The sequence below is a fragment of the Mustela nigripes genome, chromosome 5 (genome assembly GCF_022355385.1).
Source record: "Mustela nigripes isolate SB6536 chromosome 5, MUSNIG.SB6536, whole genome shotgun sequence".
NCBI lineage: Eukaryota > Metazoa > Chordata > Mammalia > Carnivora > Mustelidae > Mustela > Mustela nigripes.
This window is the reverse complement of record NC_081561.1, coordinates 70,101,828-70,120,312: the sequence shown is the minus strand read 5'-3', so window position 1 is coordinate 70,120,312 and position 18,485 is coordinate 70,101,828. Positions and strand designations below refer to the sequence as shown.

At 33.7% G+C, this 18,485-nt stretch overlaps 1 protein-coding gene across 1 annotated transcript; it reads left to right on the top strand.

Annotated features, from left to right (window-relative positions):
* The first annotated feature begins 11,192 nt into the window (after positions 1-11,192).
* LOC132017338 (large ribosomal subunit protein uL23) lies at positions 11,193-11,732 on the top strand. The gene has a single exon (XM_059399127.1). It carries the CDS (start codon positions 11,209-11,211, stop codon positions 11,677-11,679), a length of 471 nt encoding a protein of 156 aa, XP_059255110.1. The 5' UTR covers positions 11,193-11,208; the 3' UTR covers positions 11,680-11,732.
* Positions 11,733-18,485: the final 6,753 nt, after the last annotated feature.

The window sequence follows — 18,485 nt, the reverse complement described above, 5'->3', positions numbered from 1 at the left end:
GCTGAGCAAAGAGCCCGATGCGGGGCTCGATCCCCGGACACTGAGATCATGACCTGAGCCGAAGGCAGCGGCTTAATCCACTGAGCCACCCAGGCGCCCCTCTATTTTCCACTCTTAAAAGGCTTTAAATAATACATATATGTTGTTTGGATCCAAATCTACATTTTTAGCTCACATTTTTCACCACAGTTCATATATTTCATGTTTAACAAGTTAAAACTTCATATATAACATGTCCAAAAGCAAATTATTTTTTTTTCTCTTGAAACAGCTTCTTCCCTCAGCCTCCTTCATCTAAGTACATGGAAACACCAAACTTCCATTGACTCATGACACAAATTTAAGTACTACTTTGACCTATATCTTTTCTCTATACTCCACATAAAATAAAGCAAATAAATAAAGCAAATCCTAACAATCCACTTTTTGAATATATCAAAAATGTAACAATTTCATGCCATTTTAACCACGTTCCCTGAGATCCAAGCCACCATTATATTTTACTGGATCATTACCATAGATTCCTTTGCTTCTCTTTTCCCTCATCTTCATTCTCAACATAGACCCAGAGTCATGAAGTAGAACTCCTCTACTCAAAATTCTCTGATAGCATGTGAAAAACCAATTTTATTAGTGGTTTTGCAGACTGTATGTAACCTGGGAGGACCCTGCTAGTTCTCTGATCTCATTTCCCACCTCTCCCTTTTGCTCCTTTTATTCCAACTACATTCGGTTCCTTGCTGTTCTTTGAACCCATTGAACTGCTACTGTAAGTTCCCTCCACAGGGAATGGTTTAATCTCAGATATCCACTGAGGTCCTCCTCTTTACTTCCTTTAGATCTTTCCTTAAATATCATCATATCACAGAGACTTCTGCAGACTACCTTAGAATAGCATTCCACATTCATTTTTTGCCCACTCATCCTGCATAATATCCCCTAACACTTTTCATCACCCATCACATTATGTATCTATTTTTTCTCCCCTGCCACCCACTCCTTCTAAAATGTAAGGTTCTTGAAAGCAGGAAAAGTAGGTTTGTTCTCTGTCATATTCCATGTGCCTGGAACAGTATGTCACATTTACTAGATTCTCAAATAAATGCTTAGTACTAGATATAAGAAAATATAATTAACAAAATTATTTCTAATGAATGTGTCAAAAATAAAGAATTATATGTAAGGTTAAGATTAAGTGAGGCTTGAGTGGAAGTTGGTTTTACGGATAATTTAATGTACAGGTACCTGACTGAGTTGACTCTGAAGTGGAAAGAAACAATGTAAGCATAGTCCAAGTTAGCATCCAATCTGCAATGACAATGAATTAACATACATGTAGTTCTAGAGATATTCTCCTATATCTTATACCAATGGATGGCAATAATATGAATCATTAGTAGCAGCTCATCATTCTGCAGTTACAAAAATATTCATTTAAAACTCAGAGTTATGGAAGGTTATAATAAGAAAATGGCTTATATTTTAAATTCTCTCAACTAAAATAAACTGATGAATTCCAAACATGGGAAAAATTCCATACACTCTGATTGGAATCACCCTGTAGTGGCGGTGTAGTAAAAAGGGTCATTTATATGCAAAGCAACACTTTAGTAGAAATATTTATGTAACTGATCTAAATTTATATGGACATTTGTTCAGTCAATTCATTGATTAAATAGCTAATTAAAGAATTATTATCTGAAGTTTAATTATGTGTCCTGCACCCAAAAATGCATAAACATAAAAACATCCAACTACTGGGGCACCTGGCTGGCTCGGCTGGTAGAGCATTGTTCGAGCTCCAATGTTGGGCTCAGAGTTTACTCAAACAATTGTCAAGCAATATTACAAAGAAGTAAGTGCCATATAATAAAGAAAAGATTCTTTTTAGCAAATGGTGATGAAACAACTGGCTATAGACCTGCAAAAAAAGAAAAACTCTAGACACAGATCTTAAACCCTTCACAAAAATTAATTGAAAATGGAATCCTAGCCAAAATGTAAAATGAAAAACTATAAAACTCCTGGAAGATCACTTCAAAGAAACTCTAGGTTTCTTGGGTTTGGTGGTGGCTTTTTAATACAAAACCAACAACATGTTCTATGAAAGAATGAATTGCTAAGCCATACTTAATTAAAATTAAAAACTTCTGCCTAGTGAAAGACACTGTCACGAGGATGAAAAGACAAGCCACAAACTGGGAAAAAATATTTGCAAAAGATACATTTGTTATCCAAAATAATAATAATAATAATGAAATATGTATTTATATTATATATTATAATATATAATAGAAGAAGAAGAAGAGGAAAAAGAAAACAAATAACCCAGATAAAAAATGGGCCAGAGACTTCAACAGATACCTCACAAAGAAGATATATAGATGGCAAATTAGCATAGGAAAAGATGTTCCTCAGCTTATGTCATCGGGGAAATGCAAATTAAAACAACAAGATACCACTAACACCCATAAGAATGTCCAAAACCTAGAACACTGGCTAGGATTGGAGCAACAGAAATTCTCATTCATTGCTGTTGGGAATGCACAATGGTATAGCCACTTCAGTAGCTAGTTTTAGCTGTTTCAACAAAATTAAACATTCTCTTATCATACAATCCAGTAATTGTACTCCCTGGTATTTGCCTGAAGGAATTGAAAACTTACAGAAAAAGTGGCACACATATGTTGAAAGAAGCTTTATTCATAATTGCAAAAAATTAGAATCAACCAAGTCTTTCAGTAGATGAAGAGATAAACAAATATTCAGACAATAGAATATTATTCATCACTAAAAATAAAGGCACTATCAAGCCATGAAAAATATTAAGGAAACATAAATGCATATCACTAAGTGAAAAAGCCAATCTGAAAATATTACATACTATATGATTCCAACTATATTACATTCAGGAAAAGACGAAACTATGGAGACCCTAAAGAGATCAGAGGTTTCCAGTGTTTAGGAAGGAGGAAAGGACAAATAGGTAGATGGGGCAGAGGATTTTAGTTTCACAGGATCGTGAAATTATTCTGTATGATACATAAAGGTAGATGGATACATGTCATTACACATTTGTTCAAACTCGTAAAATTTACAACACCAGGAGTGAGTCCTGATGTAAACTACGGTTTTGGGTGAGAAGAAGGAGAAAGAGAAAGAGGGGAAGAAAGAAGAAGAAAAAAGAAGAAAAATAAGAAAGAAGAAAGAAGGAGAAGGAGAAGAAGAAAGAGGAGGAGGAGGAGGTAGAGAAGAAAGGGGAGGAGAAGAAGAGGAGGGAGGGGGAGGGGGAGGGGGAAGGGAACAAATGTTCCAGTGTGGAAATTGCACATAGTCCATGGAAATGAGTAAACCTGTTTCCTTCATCTCATAACTGAGATGAAGGAGTAAATGGTTGTGAAGAGGAAGACTGTCATCCAATGAATGAGAGCACATGAAAGAGACTTAGGTTGTACAGTAGATATCATTCTCATGATGAAAAGACATGAAATATGAAGCTGTCATTAAAACACAAGAAATTTAAAAAAAAAAACCCTTTGAGTAACAAAATAGGAGGAAGCATGCTCTAACCTCCTAAAGATGATACATCTAACTTAGCTGAGGTGTCAGTGAAGTATTAAAACAAGTATTAAGATGTAAGTGTTAGTCATATGAAAAGGGTGAATCAGGGAAAGAAAGTATAATATTCAAAGCATGGGGGTCAAAAGAAAACACAGGGGATCGGAGGAACAGCAAGGGATCTAACAGAGTCACCACCAAGAAGAGTTTTTACACTACACCAGTAAGTTTGAGTTTATCTTGAAGGTACTAGTGAAATTAATTACACTATAATGGTTGAAGTCATAGAGAGAAAAACTAAAACTATGATTAATTTTGCCATAATAAAAACTCTCTTTAGAATGATATTATCTATCTTAAACAGATTAGGAGAAAAAAATATGGGTATTCAAGCTATTTATGTTTTAGACAGACAAACACACCACCCACCAGATAACCATCTCTAAGTTTACTTATAATAAATGCCAAAGGAAAGCTCCTACATGTTAATGTATTTATATATAATATATTGCTATATATGGATTAACATTTACATTACAATGTGAGGTTGGAAATTTTGTTTGAGATTATATAAAAATGATAACATTTGTGGCTCAGTAATTTAAAACAGCAGTGAATGACATTAACCATGCATATATGGGAATTAGGATTTAACTGAGAAGTCATGATAGACTCACCGTATAAACATATTTCCTTCTTCCTTGTTACTTTAATAAGACATTTAGGTTATTAGCATGCACTCCATTGTTTCAAGGCCCCAGTCACTGACAGAAATAAATGATTGCCCCATAGTAATCATTAGTAAAAGGATAGTGGGAACAATACAAGAATCATTTAATGAGCTTGGAGTAGAAATTTGAAGTGTTATATATTTCCAAGTTAAATTTACTAAATTGTAATTGGTAATTCTCCTTGAAGTATATAATATAACTATATTACATAATAATCTGACTTACACAAACTCCTGACATTTTGAAATTTGTCCTCAATATTGACCATACCTTCTAAAACAATCCCCAGCAAGGAATCTATACAACCTGAAATAATTTTTGAGTGAACTTATTTTTCTAAAGAAGCACCAATTTGGTAGATCCCTTAGAGACCATAATACATAAAATGTAAAAGTGTTTCAACAGACTGGTGTAAAGTGATATAAAAACAGATCTTGAAAAGTTATTACTTTTTTTTCCTTAAGGTGTTGTAAGTCCTAATGGGTTGTCCCTAATTACATAAAATGCCACATATATGTCATTCCTGAATTTGAATCTCTATTAAATTTTACCTAAAAACAAGACATAGCATAGGGATTTTGGTCTTAAACAGATTTTTCTAATGTATTAGTAAATAAAAGTAATCCTCAAACTGAGCTGGGAAGGAGATATTTTGTAGGGAAACGAAATTGACAAGTTTAATATTACTATGTCTGCACTGTTTACAAGTTTACTATTAAGACATTGAATTTCAGTCAGAATATGCACATTACCAATCTCCTATGTCTCTTTTTAAAATAATGACTCTATAACCACTTTCATTTTAATTCAGAAAAGTAGTCCAAACTATAACTTAAGTGTTACACAAATTGGTAACGGTGGAAATCATCCAATCCCAGATTATTACGGCAGCATGCATTCCAATGTAAAGCCCCTTATGCTGAAAGTCAGTCATTAATATTTCAGAAATCCAAGAAGATAGTTGTAATAGCATAGGGACAAACTCACAATAGTATAATGCAACCCAGAGAGCAAGCTGTCAAGGACAGACTACAATTACTCCAGATAAACTCAATGCAAACTGCTAAAGAACAACTTCTATATTTGATTGATACATAACATTATCAGCAATGTTGCTGCATTCATATTATTCCAGAAGGTTTCACTTCTGGAGTTATGGGACATTCAGTATCTATAATTCTACCAAAACCAAATCAGTACTCTTAGGTACAGAAATAAACATCTTCTTTAGACCCAGGAAAATTTCTTAGTAACAGCAACTAATTTAGAATACATGCCTCTGTTTCTTAAATGAAAGAGGAAAGTGTTCTAAAGATTAGGAAAAACAAGGGATGAAAAGTTATAAGGATAAGGAGGATGTCTCTAACTATAATTTCAATGTTTTAATGAAACATTCCATCCATAAAACATAGCATCATGATAACCTGCCCAAGTAAATAATAAGGAAATAATATCACGCCTACTTCTTTTGTACTAGTGAAAAAGGAAGAATCTTCTTGGGATGGTTTTCTGCAATCAATTCATCTTTTCTTCCTTTATTATTTTAATTCACAGAGATAAACCTATGGAGAAAACAGCAAACAAAAATGCCTTATCCAAATGGCCCCTTCTAATGTCCAAGTACATTTATATCCTGGTGAGCCACACATAGTTAAGTCAAAAAGTTTCTATGATAGTTTTATTTTTATTTGGAACTCACAGTAATTGAGATTATTTTTTAAAAAAATAATAATCTACTAACCAATTATAAAGAAAATGAAAGACATGCATTAAAATAAACAGAATTTTTATAACACTCATTTAAAAACAGTAATTGTGAAGTGTAAAACAGTTTTAGAGTCCCTTTTCCCATAATGTTAGGAAAGTATATTCTATAACTGAATGTATAATTCAATTATTTTCATAAAAGTTATTTTGCATATATCTAGTCCTACTAGAGAATGTACAAAGGGAAGCTAAGCAGACAAATACCTGCTAGTAGTGTATTTATTAACATAAGCACATACATGAAAACCACGTGAAAATGTATCAAAGATGTGTTTTAAAGTTAGAGTGAGTGGTTTTGTGAGGTCAGAAAAAAGATGAGTGCATTGTGAGTTACAAGTTCAGGCAAGGTGAAAGGCAATAAAGTTATTTTCAAGATCCAAGGAAATCTGTAACACATGAAGATTACTTTTTCACAAGGTGAATAATTTTTGTTTGGTTTTTATAATTTCTTTAACACTTCAGAGGATGTGTGGGTCTATATTCCCTCATGGACATTCTGAATTAGACAAGTTACAATTTTGAGCTCTTTTCTAGGAACACATATGCAGAGGAAATGCCTAAAGCCCTGTTTGAATATATTCATTTTATTTCAATCTGTAATGGCACCAAAAGGCTAATTTGAAAAGTGACTTTATTTTAATTGCTTGTGATATTAGGCCAACTAAATGTTTTGGAGAGGTTTTCTTAAAACACCTAATTTATGAAAAATTTCAATTTAAAAGCTATCAAAGGGTAAAACTGAACTATCTCTATTGTTTTTCTCTGTTCTTTTTTGTTATACTTATTACAGTTAAACTTCTTTAAAAATAGCATTCATTTATAAAAAATGTCAAACAATATAGATAGTCAGGTAAAACTTAAATGTCTTGTTTCAGCATTCTCCAACATACTCCCTTTTGTTTATCAGATATAATGTTTGAACAACCATCCAGGCCTTTTTTCTATGTAGTTGCACACTTATACATACAGTCATCTAGATTTTTTAAAGATGAGCTCATACTGTGAATAATTTTTGCAAATTTTTAAGAAATTCCCTGTTGAACAAAAAATTATGAATATATTCCCACATTATAACAAATCTACCCTTTTTTTTAAAAAGGGTGCAGATTTTTCTGTTGTACAGATGTACTATTGTTTTAACAAATATTTCCTGGAAATGAACATGCGTGTTGCTTTTAATTATTCCTCTTAAAATGTTACCCTACAGAATTAGCTGGGCACATGTATAAGCATTTTTGTAGTTTGAATACTTTGAAAAGAACTTCTAAGGCGGGTTATGTGCATTTAAAATTTTGATAGTTGTTCATGAAAAGACCTCAAAAAAAGGTTTATCAGTTCATATTCCTATCAGAAATATATGAAGATATACATTTCCATTCATGTCCAATGCTAGATAACATCAATCCTTTCTTTTCTGTATATGTAAGAAATGGTATTCATTGATGTGAAACAATTTGCCCTTCATTGATTTCCAGTGAATCTGAACATTTTGTCAGGTATTTATTGATCATTTGTGTATGATCCCTCTCGCACAGATTTCAGGTATTTATTGATCATTTGTGTAAACCTTCTCACACACTTAGATTCCATCAATTATCTCCATTCTGCCTACTTTCTCTTATATTGTGTGAAAAATTTATATCAGTTTCTAAAAGCTCTGTATGTATATTATATATTATATACTATATAATACAGTATATATGCATATACATATGTGTTATAGATAATATTTTATTTGGTAACTATTTCACAGGTATTTAATCTAAACCTGTATCTTATATTGCCCCTTTTATATTTCACTGTGCTGATATTTCTTATATCCCAATCTAGCACTTTTATATTTTCCATATTTAAATTATTAGAACATCTTCAATTTTTGGTATAATATTATCCGGGGCTTAACATTATTTTTGACCCAAATAGATAGCTAACTTTTCCAAAAGCATTGACTAAATAGTTTCAAGTTTCTCTTTTTGGCCCTTTTAAATATTTCAATTTTCCTTAGTCTGCTTTGAGGCAATCCTAATAATGTGCTTACATTTCCTCCTTAACTGTACTCACCTTTACTTGTGCTTAATTTATTTCCCAATCTGCAAGAATCAAGAGTTTCTATGAAATTCTGTACCACTTGTATGAAGAAAAGACAGCAGACACAGATACATAAACCATTCTTTTCAATTCAGTTCTTGGGATAAAATGTCAAGGAGTTTTCATGGCCATAAAAGCAGATGTGTGTTTACACCCAGTTGCGAGATTTATAAAATAATATAAAATATGGTCAGTCACTATTGCTCTACAGACCAACTCTGAAAATAGCTATTGATACTTTCCTAAAAGTCAAAGTTAATATTTGTAACTACAGATCTTTAAACAACAAATTTTAAAAGGAAATGGGGAAAGCAAGCCAGCAATCAATTCAATATGCTTGTAGATCCTACTGCTGTGCAGAGCCATTCATCATTCTGCAGTGAATAAACTCCTCATCCTGCTTCTACCAGGGGGCATTATTGGGCCCCAACAGTGAACATTAAAGGAAAGGCGAATTGCAGGCTAGAGAATTAACAAGAGGAAATGAGAGAGAAGAAAAACATTGTTCTAATCATTCTCTGGGTCCTTGTAATTACGAAGTTAAATCATTCCTTGAGGGTTATTACAGTGATAGCCATATAATGCAGAGGGGGCTGGTAGGCAGGGATGAGATAGGTTGTGTCTGAGCTTGTATAAAAAGTAAATTTAGAAAGAAGTAGCACGAAAGTGATTTCTTTCACAGAGAAACATCATTCTGATTTTCGTCTAGCAATTCAACTGTTATTTAGTAAGAGAAAAGTGAGAACTAGAATCTCTTTCACTTTTGATCAGATGGAACGTCGCTTTATTGAATAGTATTTGAAAGGGATAAGCTTTTGTCAGAAACATTTCTTTGTGTACGAAGATTTTATTGTAATGATACTGTATACATATTTGAAAAGGATGTAAAATTCAGAAATTTATTTTTCTAAATGAATAAAGGAAATTAAAATGTCAAAAAAAGGCACTCAAGAAATGTATAAGAATGAACACATTATTGTTTTGGTTACAGTTAATGGAATTAGACCCTTGAAGATGTATAATCCAGATATTTATTATTATTCTTGTTATTATTAAAAAGAAATATCTTTGGCATCATTCCTTATATTTAGAGTGAAATCTCATTCTCAAATCCTATAATCCACAGTTTCTAAGGCTCAGTATCTAGTTGAAAAACAAACCAATTTGTCTTAAAAATGAGACCTCGTTCAAACTCTGTCATCACCCCGTTTGTTAAACTCACTTGCATGTATAAATAAATATTTATCAACATCTGTATTTTTAAAATGGGTTATTATTTTAAAATGGATAAAATTCACATGACACACATTTAATCTACCATTTTAAAGTGAATAATTCCGTGGCATTTAGTCCATTCACAAGGTTATACAATCACCACCTCTGTCTAGTTTTAAAGCATTTCCATCATCGCAAAATACAACCTCTCACCCACTAAGCAGTTTCGCCTTATCTCCACTTTCCCCTAGTCCCTGGCAACCAATAACCTATATTCTCTCTATGGATTCAGCTCTTCTGGATATTTCATATAAATAAAATCATATAGTATGGGACCTTTTGTGTCTAGCTTCTTTCATTTTGGAGATTCATCTACATTGTAGTGTGGATCAGTGCTTTGCTCACTCTTGTCTTAGAATAATTACTCCATTGTATGTATATAACACAATTTGTTACTCATTCATTTGTTGATGGACATTTGAACTGTTTCCAACTTTTAGCTCTTGTGACTATTTCTGATAAGAGCATGTGTGTACATGTACCAGTTTAGTGCCTGTTTCAGGGCTTTTGGGAATCTACGTAGGAATGGAATGCAGGGTTATATGGTAATTATGTTTAATTTTTTAAAAACCACAAAACTGTTTTACACAGATGCTAAACCATTCCCACCAACAATATATGAGGGTTCCAATTCTTCCACACTCTCACAAACATGTGTTATTTTCCATATTATTTTGTTGTTGCTATTGCATTTTTGGTACTTTTTTAAGTACCCTAAATCTTAATGGATATGAAATACAACTTCATTGTAATTTTGATGTGCATTTCTCTAATAACTAATGATGTTGACCATATTTCCATGTTTTTATTGGCCACTTGTGTATTTTTGAAGAAATGTCTATTCAACATTTGTATTCTTAAGCCTTATGAAATGGAAAGTAAATATTTTAAATTTGGTCTCTGTGGAATAATTCTTCTAACCACCTATTCTACTCTTTACATTCTTTCATTCTAGGAGCGAAAATAAAACAAACAAAAAAAAAAGGAAAAAAGCTCTTGCTATTTTATTTTCCATGATCTTTTACTTCAGTACAGAAGATGTCTGCAAAATGTCTCAGAAATGTAATGAGGAAAACTAGATGTGTCTCATATATTGAGAAAGCACCCAACTCAGTCTTTGGATGCTAATCAGGAAATTGTGTGCACTGTAAAAGGTTTTACCCTTGATGCCCATGTGATGAAGTGGAGATGCAAAGTAAGTGGTAACAAAAGTTAAGTGACAACTAATGTAGCATACATTAGCAAATGATCTTTTCTTTTTCCTTGCATTTTAGTTTCCCTGTGGCATGGCTCACTTCACAGAGCAGAACATTAGAAAAATCTCTGCTGAAGTCTACTTCCACATACCCCTAGAAAGTCAATACTGTGTAGATACTTGGAGAAGTTCCTCTGCCATTAATGAAGTGAATAACTTAAACATACATTAAGTTTCGAGAACATATAGACTGCCACTAAAGTTAATACACATAATTGAAAAAAAGTTTTTAAGCAATGGTAACATATTAATGAATGTAAAATTAAGACTACTGACCTCTAAAACAGTTATATATTATGATAAAACCTATCACATAGATTAATTTCTTATGGATAAATTTTAAATTTAGAAAGCAATTCAGTATTATCATAAAAGTTTATTTGGCTGTAATTCCTAAAAGTATTTGAAATAAAAATATAACATTTTGGATATATAACCTAAAATTTTCCAAGAAATTAAGCATTATCATTATTTTTTACACTGAATTTGATCACTAGTGTGCCTGAGAGCTTTGAGGAAATCCCTTTTACGAAGATGGCGCCGAAAGCTAAGAAGGAAGCCCCTGCCCCTCCCAAAGCCGAAGCCAAAGCAAAGGCTTTGAAAGCCAAGAAAGCGGTGCTGAAAGGCGTCCACAGTCACAAAAAAAAGAAGATCCGCACATCACCTACGTTCCGACGACCCAAGACTCTGCGTCTCCGAAGGCAACCCAAATACCCTCGAAAGAGCGCCCCCAGGAGAAACAAGCTTGACCACTATGCCATCATCAAGTTCCCCCTGACTACTGAGTCAGCCATGAAGAAAATAGAAGACAACAACACACTTGTGTTCATTGTGGATGTCAAGGCCAACAAGCACCAGATCAAACAGGCTGTGAAGAAGCTCTATGACATTGATGTAGCCAAGGTCAACACCTTAATCAGGCCTGATGGAGAGAAGAAGGCATACGTTCGGCTGGCCCCTGACTATGATGCTTTGGATGTTGCCAACAAAATTGGGATCATCTAAACTGAGTCCAGCTGGCTAAATCTAAATACAGTTTTTTCATGATAAAAAAAAAAAAAAAAGAGAGAGAGAGCTTTGATTTTTTTAAATGTTATTTTCTAGACATTAGTTGACCCTTGTATAATCAATATGGATTACATACCCACACATCTTCTACTCTGTGGGGAAGCATTTCTTTCTCTTAAGAGAACAATGGATATTTATTTGCCTGCTTAAAAATTCACGATCCTAACACAGACACACATAAAGTTATAGCATCTCTTTCCTTTACTCTTTTTTGAAAAATCTAATTGTTAATGATTAGCAGCCTTCAGAATAAATAAAAGTGTTTCTATATTATTATTTTCCGAAAACATTAATTAATACTTATAACTGGGCTTGGGGAATTCATGTATATGTGTGTTTTGTCTTACTTCAAATTAATGCCATAAATTTATACCTACTCCTTGCCCTGTAGAACTTTTAGTAATGATATTTTTTTATTTACTCAGTGGAAAAAACTCCAGAGGTTTCTCTAATCACTATCAAAGTACTCCATGAAATAAATTCAGAGTCAGAAGAGATACCTTCCTTAAAGGAAAGATTAACTCCACCCAGAAAACTGAAGTAAACTCAGAACAGTTTACAAGCTCACATCATTTACTTTACAACCCTGCCTGACAATTATAAAGAACAAATGAAGTATAAAAGTCTTGAGGTAGATGATGAGAAAATAAAGGTAACAGAAGTTACAGGGAATATATGGCTAAAGTGTATGTTTTTCTTATCTTGTTTAGAACAAAAAGGTAGTCAATGGATTAGAGTTAATTATCGTCTATAGAATGTACTCTGGAAGCATTAGGGAGGAATATACTATTTTATAAAGACTGATATTTTACTCAGCAACACAAAAGAAAAAACAGCATCTATTTAATAGTAACCACTTAATGATATCATATGGATAAGCCCTTTTTAATGAAGCTGTGTACGTAGGAGCTCAATAATTGATAAATTATAATTATTGATAATTGATGAATAACTTTTTTAAAAAATATTTTATTTATGTATTTGACAGACAGAGATCACAAGTAGGCAGAGAGGCAGGCAGAGAGAGAGGAGGAAGCAGGCTCCCTGCTGAGCAGAGACCCCCAATGCAGGGCTCAATCCCAGAACTCTGGGATCATGACCTGAGCCGAAAGCAGAGGCTTTAGCCCACTGAGCCACTCAAGCGCCCCTGATGAATAACTCTTAATTGAATAATTGAACCATAATTTTCATAGAAAAATATGTGTGTTTACATAATAGAATTACCATAATGATGCACAGACCTATCTGACCAGGGCTTAAAGACCCATAATAGAATAAAAATGCTTAAACTCTTACTGATAGCCACAGAATAGACTGTGTGGGACTGAGGGGTGTTATCCAGTCTGTCACATGCATGTATGCACACACACACACTACATGCAAACAGTTTTGTGTTAGAGATATTTTGGTGAAAGGAAACAATCGAGACAACATCCAAACTAAAAAATGCAGCACAGATAATGGACAGGGGAAAACGTAGAATTAAGAAAAAAGTAAGATAAAGAATTCAGTGGAAGTGAAAAGGAAGAAGAAGGAGGGGAGGAAGAAGAAGAAAGAGAAGAGATTAGTTACGACCATGAGAAATGAAATCCATCTCTTCAGAAAGTTTGAATAAACTTCTAGACAGGTAAAAATACTGGGTCAAAGGAAAGAAAGGCTTGATCTCTTGTAATATGTAGGATTGAGGACAAAACAATTTAATATAAATGTTAAGGGAAACCATGTGCTGGAACCTCTCTTCTAGACTCCCAGATTCCTACATAGGTAGTCTCATCCGTGAGTGCTTGTCGAAATCGATGTTTTGGGGGGAGATAATGGTTGAAAACTTCTATATCACCATCCTGCCCACGGAAGACACAGTTTAGGTTGAAAGATAAAAATAGACTGAAAATAGAGGTTAGAAAATGGTACATCATGCAAACAAAAAGTGTAAGAAAGCTGGGAACGCCTAGACTAATGTCAGACAAAATAGAACAAAAAAGTTACTAGAGATAGTGTGTATTATAATGAAAATATCTTTATTCCACAAAAATATATAAAAACTATATTATATATACACCCAATAAAAATCATATATATCTTGATATGTTCTATATCAATAAAATAAAGGATAAAACCCACATGATCTTTTCAATAGATGCAGAGACGATATTTGACGAGATCCGACCTCACTTAGTGAGGTCTAAATCTATTTGACAAATTGGTAACATATGGGGACTTCTTCAATATGATGAAAGACATCTACAAAATTCACAACTAAGATAACACTTTATGACAAAGGACTGAATGAATTCCCTGTAAGACCAGAGACAAGGAAAGGATGTCTGCTCTCATAACTTCTACTCAACATTGTACTAAAGATCCTGGCCAGGGCAATTAGTCGAGAAAATTAAATAAAAATCATCAGACTAGAAAGGGAAAATAAAAGTTATTTTTGTTTTCAGATAACATGATTTGGAAAAAAAAAAAAAAAAAAAAAAAAATCATGCCAAAACATGAATGAATCTTGAAAACGTTATGCTATTGAAAGAAGCCAGTCACAAAAGACCATATACTATGTGATTCCATTTAGACAAAATTTTCAGAATAGGTAAATAACTAGAGACACAAATAGAACAGTGATTATCTAGAACTTAGGGAGTGGGTGCTTTGGAGGAAAATGGGAAATGACTTCTCAAGGGTGCAGGATTTATTTTTGTGTTAGTGGTGAAAACGTTCCAAATTTGACTATAGTGGTGACTGCATAATCCTGTAAATATAGTTAAATCATCCAATAGTGTATTTTAAGTAGGTTAATTGTATGGTATGTAAATCATATCTTAATTAAGGCTTTTACATATAAGTGTTTTTAAAGTGAGTTAGGAGATACTATTGAGGAAGCTCAGCTATAGATTTTTCTGTTATGTATATTTCTTCCGGAATGAGAAGTCCACTAAAAATCCAAACTGTTAGATATCATTAAAGCAATGAAGTAAACCAAAGGGAAACACGTAATTTATTATTTTATTAAGCAAAAAGTCTGTATCTGGGAATAATTTACACCATAGTCCAAGATAGAAATAATGAATTTATAAAAAAAAAGATTGATAGACCCCCAAAATTATGAGTGAGAATGGAAAGGAGTACTTTCCTTTTACAAGAAGAGATAGAAAGATCTGACCTCTGGGTGCCTGGGTGGTTCAGTGGGTAAGGCCTCTGCCTTCGGCTCAGGTCATGATCCCAGAGTCCTGGGATCAAGCCCCGCATTGGGCTCTCTGCTCAGCAGGGAGCCTGCTTCCCTTCCTCTCTCTCTGCCTGCCTCTTTGCCTACTTGTGATCTCTGGCTGTCAAATAAATAAATAAAATCTTAAAAAAAAAAAAAAATCTGACCTCTTGCATTTGGATAACAAAAACCAGAGTAGGTATTCCTGAAATCCATGAGTTCCTGAATGGCACAACTAAAGTGAACAAAAACTTTTGTATGTTTAATGTTAATACAAAGGGACTAATTTATAAATCAATCTAGTAATCTGAAGATTAGTATGATGACATCCTGAAATTAGAAATGGACAATATTTATTAACCCTGTGAAAATTATAAAGGGAAAAGCTCATTTTAAAAGAGTTGGGAGGCCAGAAGGGGGAGCTCTCACTCTGTACCACTCCACATTGATCACAGGAAGAGTTGTTAATTACAAACCCTAGCAGAAGAGTCCTTAGCAGGAAATAATCACCTGTTACAGGTCCCAAGAGGAAAAGATATACATTGTATCTCCTATAAGAGATTTGGCTCCAAATCAGCCAATGAGCAACTGTCATCACCTTGAACTCCTCTCGTTTTTTCTCCAGTGGACTTTCATTCAAAACAATGCCTCCCAGCTTCCTCCTTCTTAACAAAAAAATACGCTTCTCCTTTGTTGGACTTGTCTACGGTTTTGCCATAGCGTGTGTGTCCCAAATTCAATTCTCTGCTATTACTGAATAAACCTATTTTGCTGGTAAAATAACTGGCTTTTTTATTTTTAATGTTACCAACCCAAAATATGATAGCAGTAGAAAAATAATTTCATTCAAAAAGAGTTAAGACCCAATTAAGAACTTTAAGTCCTTAGCAGACTTGTAAAAACTCAGTGATCTATAGAGGATTTTTTGTTTGTTTGTTTGTTTGTTTGTTTTTCAGTTTGGCTACAAAGCTCTCCCAGGTTGATAAAAGCCAGGTAGATAAGCCAACTTCCAGATTCAGGAAGGTAATTATTATTTTCAAGTGGATAAATCAAGTAGGCCATTAGATATATAGGTCTGGGGTTAAAAAAACAGTGCTGGGATAAAAGAGTATAATTCACAGGCAACAGAATATCAATGGAACATGAATGAAATTACCAAAGGAATATATACAAATACATCAGTGTAAGGATATAGTATAAATAGATGTAGGTAGTTTAAATGCCAAGTAATATGATGTACTATAAGAATATATTTGAGGGGGTATGTCTCATTATTGAGTTTATCAGGAATCAAGTGAAGTTCATGGTGGTTGAATTCAAGCTCAAAAGTGGTTACTGACAGTTTACTAGATGGAAAACTGAAGGAGAGGCATCATAATAAAAAATAATAACAAAACAAAGACTCTGAGACTGATTCAAGATGAATACTTTGAAGGTTGTCCTCTTCCTAAGATATTGTCACACAAAAGTTTTCCTGGCAATTGGCCATAGCCCAGTAACTAAGGAAATCTATTCTGGTCAACTGCAAGTCTTATACTACACCTATAATACCAGGAGAGGGTCTCAACTTCCCCAACACTGAATGTTGATATGAAAAAAATCCTGATGCCAGTTTCAAATGGCACACAGGTGAAACTATAAGTCTTGAATCCCATGCCTAGCATTATGTCAGGGGAGGATCTAAAATGTATTTAAGTAAATGAAGCAAAGCTAGGACCAGTTTTCCTTTGGGAGGAAAAATGTAGATGAGGTTATGAAGAGATGTGCATTACACTATTCACATTGGGGCACATTTTTAAATTTTGTACACTGTGGATACATTATCCAGTAAGTTTTTTCTAAAAGCGAATAATAATTTTCAGGCCTTTAACAATAAAAAATAATTGCTACCACCTTAAGTTTAGATAAAACAATATTCTCTCAGGTTATTTTCAAGAATAACCTGAACTATCAGTTTGTTCACTAATTAAGTACAGAGCACTTAGTATACATTATTAATCTGCTTTTCTCCAACACCCAACTACTAATTTCCTTAGATATTCTCTCAAATAACTTTATCTATTTCATCCTATCATTATAAAACCATAGTTTAAATCTTCTTAGATGAATTTGGAAACCTTGAGTCTGATTTGAAAAATGATACCTTATTTGTTATTAGGTTAATATCATCTTTGCCAAGACTGATTTTGTCCTTGTTTTAGAAGCTCTGCACCTTTTCAAAATATAAATGAAGTAAGCAATTATTTTTGTATTACTTGTTCTTTTCTCTTTACAGCATCCCCTAATAACTTATTTCAATAATCTGCACACTGCTTTGATCCGATGTAGTTTGAAAATTCGTTTTTCAAATTAATCAAAGGAAATCATATTATTCATTCTTTTTAATCACACTTCCTCTATCCCTAGATATATAATAAGTTCATTTTTCCCTTTCTAAAGTTCAGAAAATTAAGATTCTTTTTTCATCAATATATAATTAATGCCCAATCTTAACAATTCTGAAAGGTACATAGGTCTTGAGACTTACAAATATTGGGCCACCAGTCTTTTGGCTATCCAAAATGTAGAGTGAACCCCACAGATGAGGGGGGGGAGAATATTCCCAAGTGTAAAAAGGAATCTCATATTATTCTAACCATGGTATTTCAATAGGTCTGGATGTGTACCAACGTGTAAGGGAGACAGGTATGTGTTGCTTTACTAGACAAGCAGCCTCAATGGTGAAAGCAACTATTTTGTAGGCACCACCATTCCTCTTCTAATTTGTGCTAAATGCTTCACACAATATCTCTGAGGCAGGTTCCATTATTATCCCCATTCTATTCTGAAGACCCTAGCAGGGTCATAGCTAGCCAAAGAGATTGGCAGAGTAGGATTTAAACCCTGATCAGCTGTCTAATCTCAGATGGTATGCTCTCAAACAAGGTACTAGTCAGCCTTCCGGAGTTGGGGGAGGCGTTCTGAAATATTCTAAGCCAGGATACTCTGACTTGGAATAGTTTTCCTATCATCCTGATTAATAAATACACTTATGACAAGAAAAGATGAGGGATATCTGGGTGACTCCATCAGATAAGTGTCTGCCTTTGGCTCGGGTCATAATCCTAGGGTCCTGGCATGGAGTCCTGTATCAGGCTCCTTGTCAGTGGAGAGCTTGCTTCTCCTCTGCCTGCTGTTCCCCTTGCTTGTGCTGTCTCTCTCTCTGGCAAAGAACAACAACAACAAAAGAAAAATCTTTAAAAAAATAAAAAAGACAAGAAAATATGAATGGGTATTTTTCCAGGCAAAATGACAAGCAGGTCTACCCCAGTTCCTTTAAGGTCAAAATTATTTCTATGAGACCCCAGCTCTCACTGATCATAAATGCAATTTCAGATTTTTTTTTTTTAACATTACTGGGCTGTTTTGGTGTATTAAGTATGAGCTCACTATGGTGAGGAATCCTAATGCATAGGATTGGATTTGTTTCCTCTTCACTGATCTTTGGCCTATCTGTATCTTCAGCCATGAGCAAACAGTCACATATGAATTTTTATCAGAT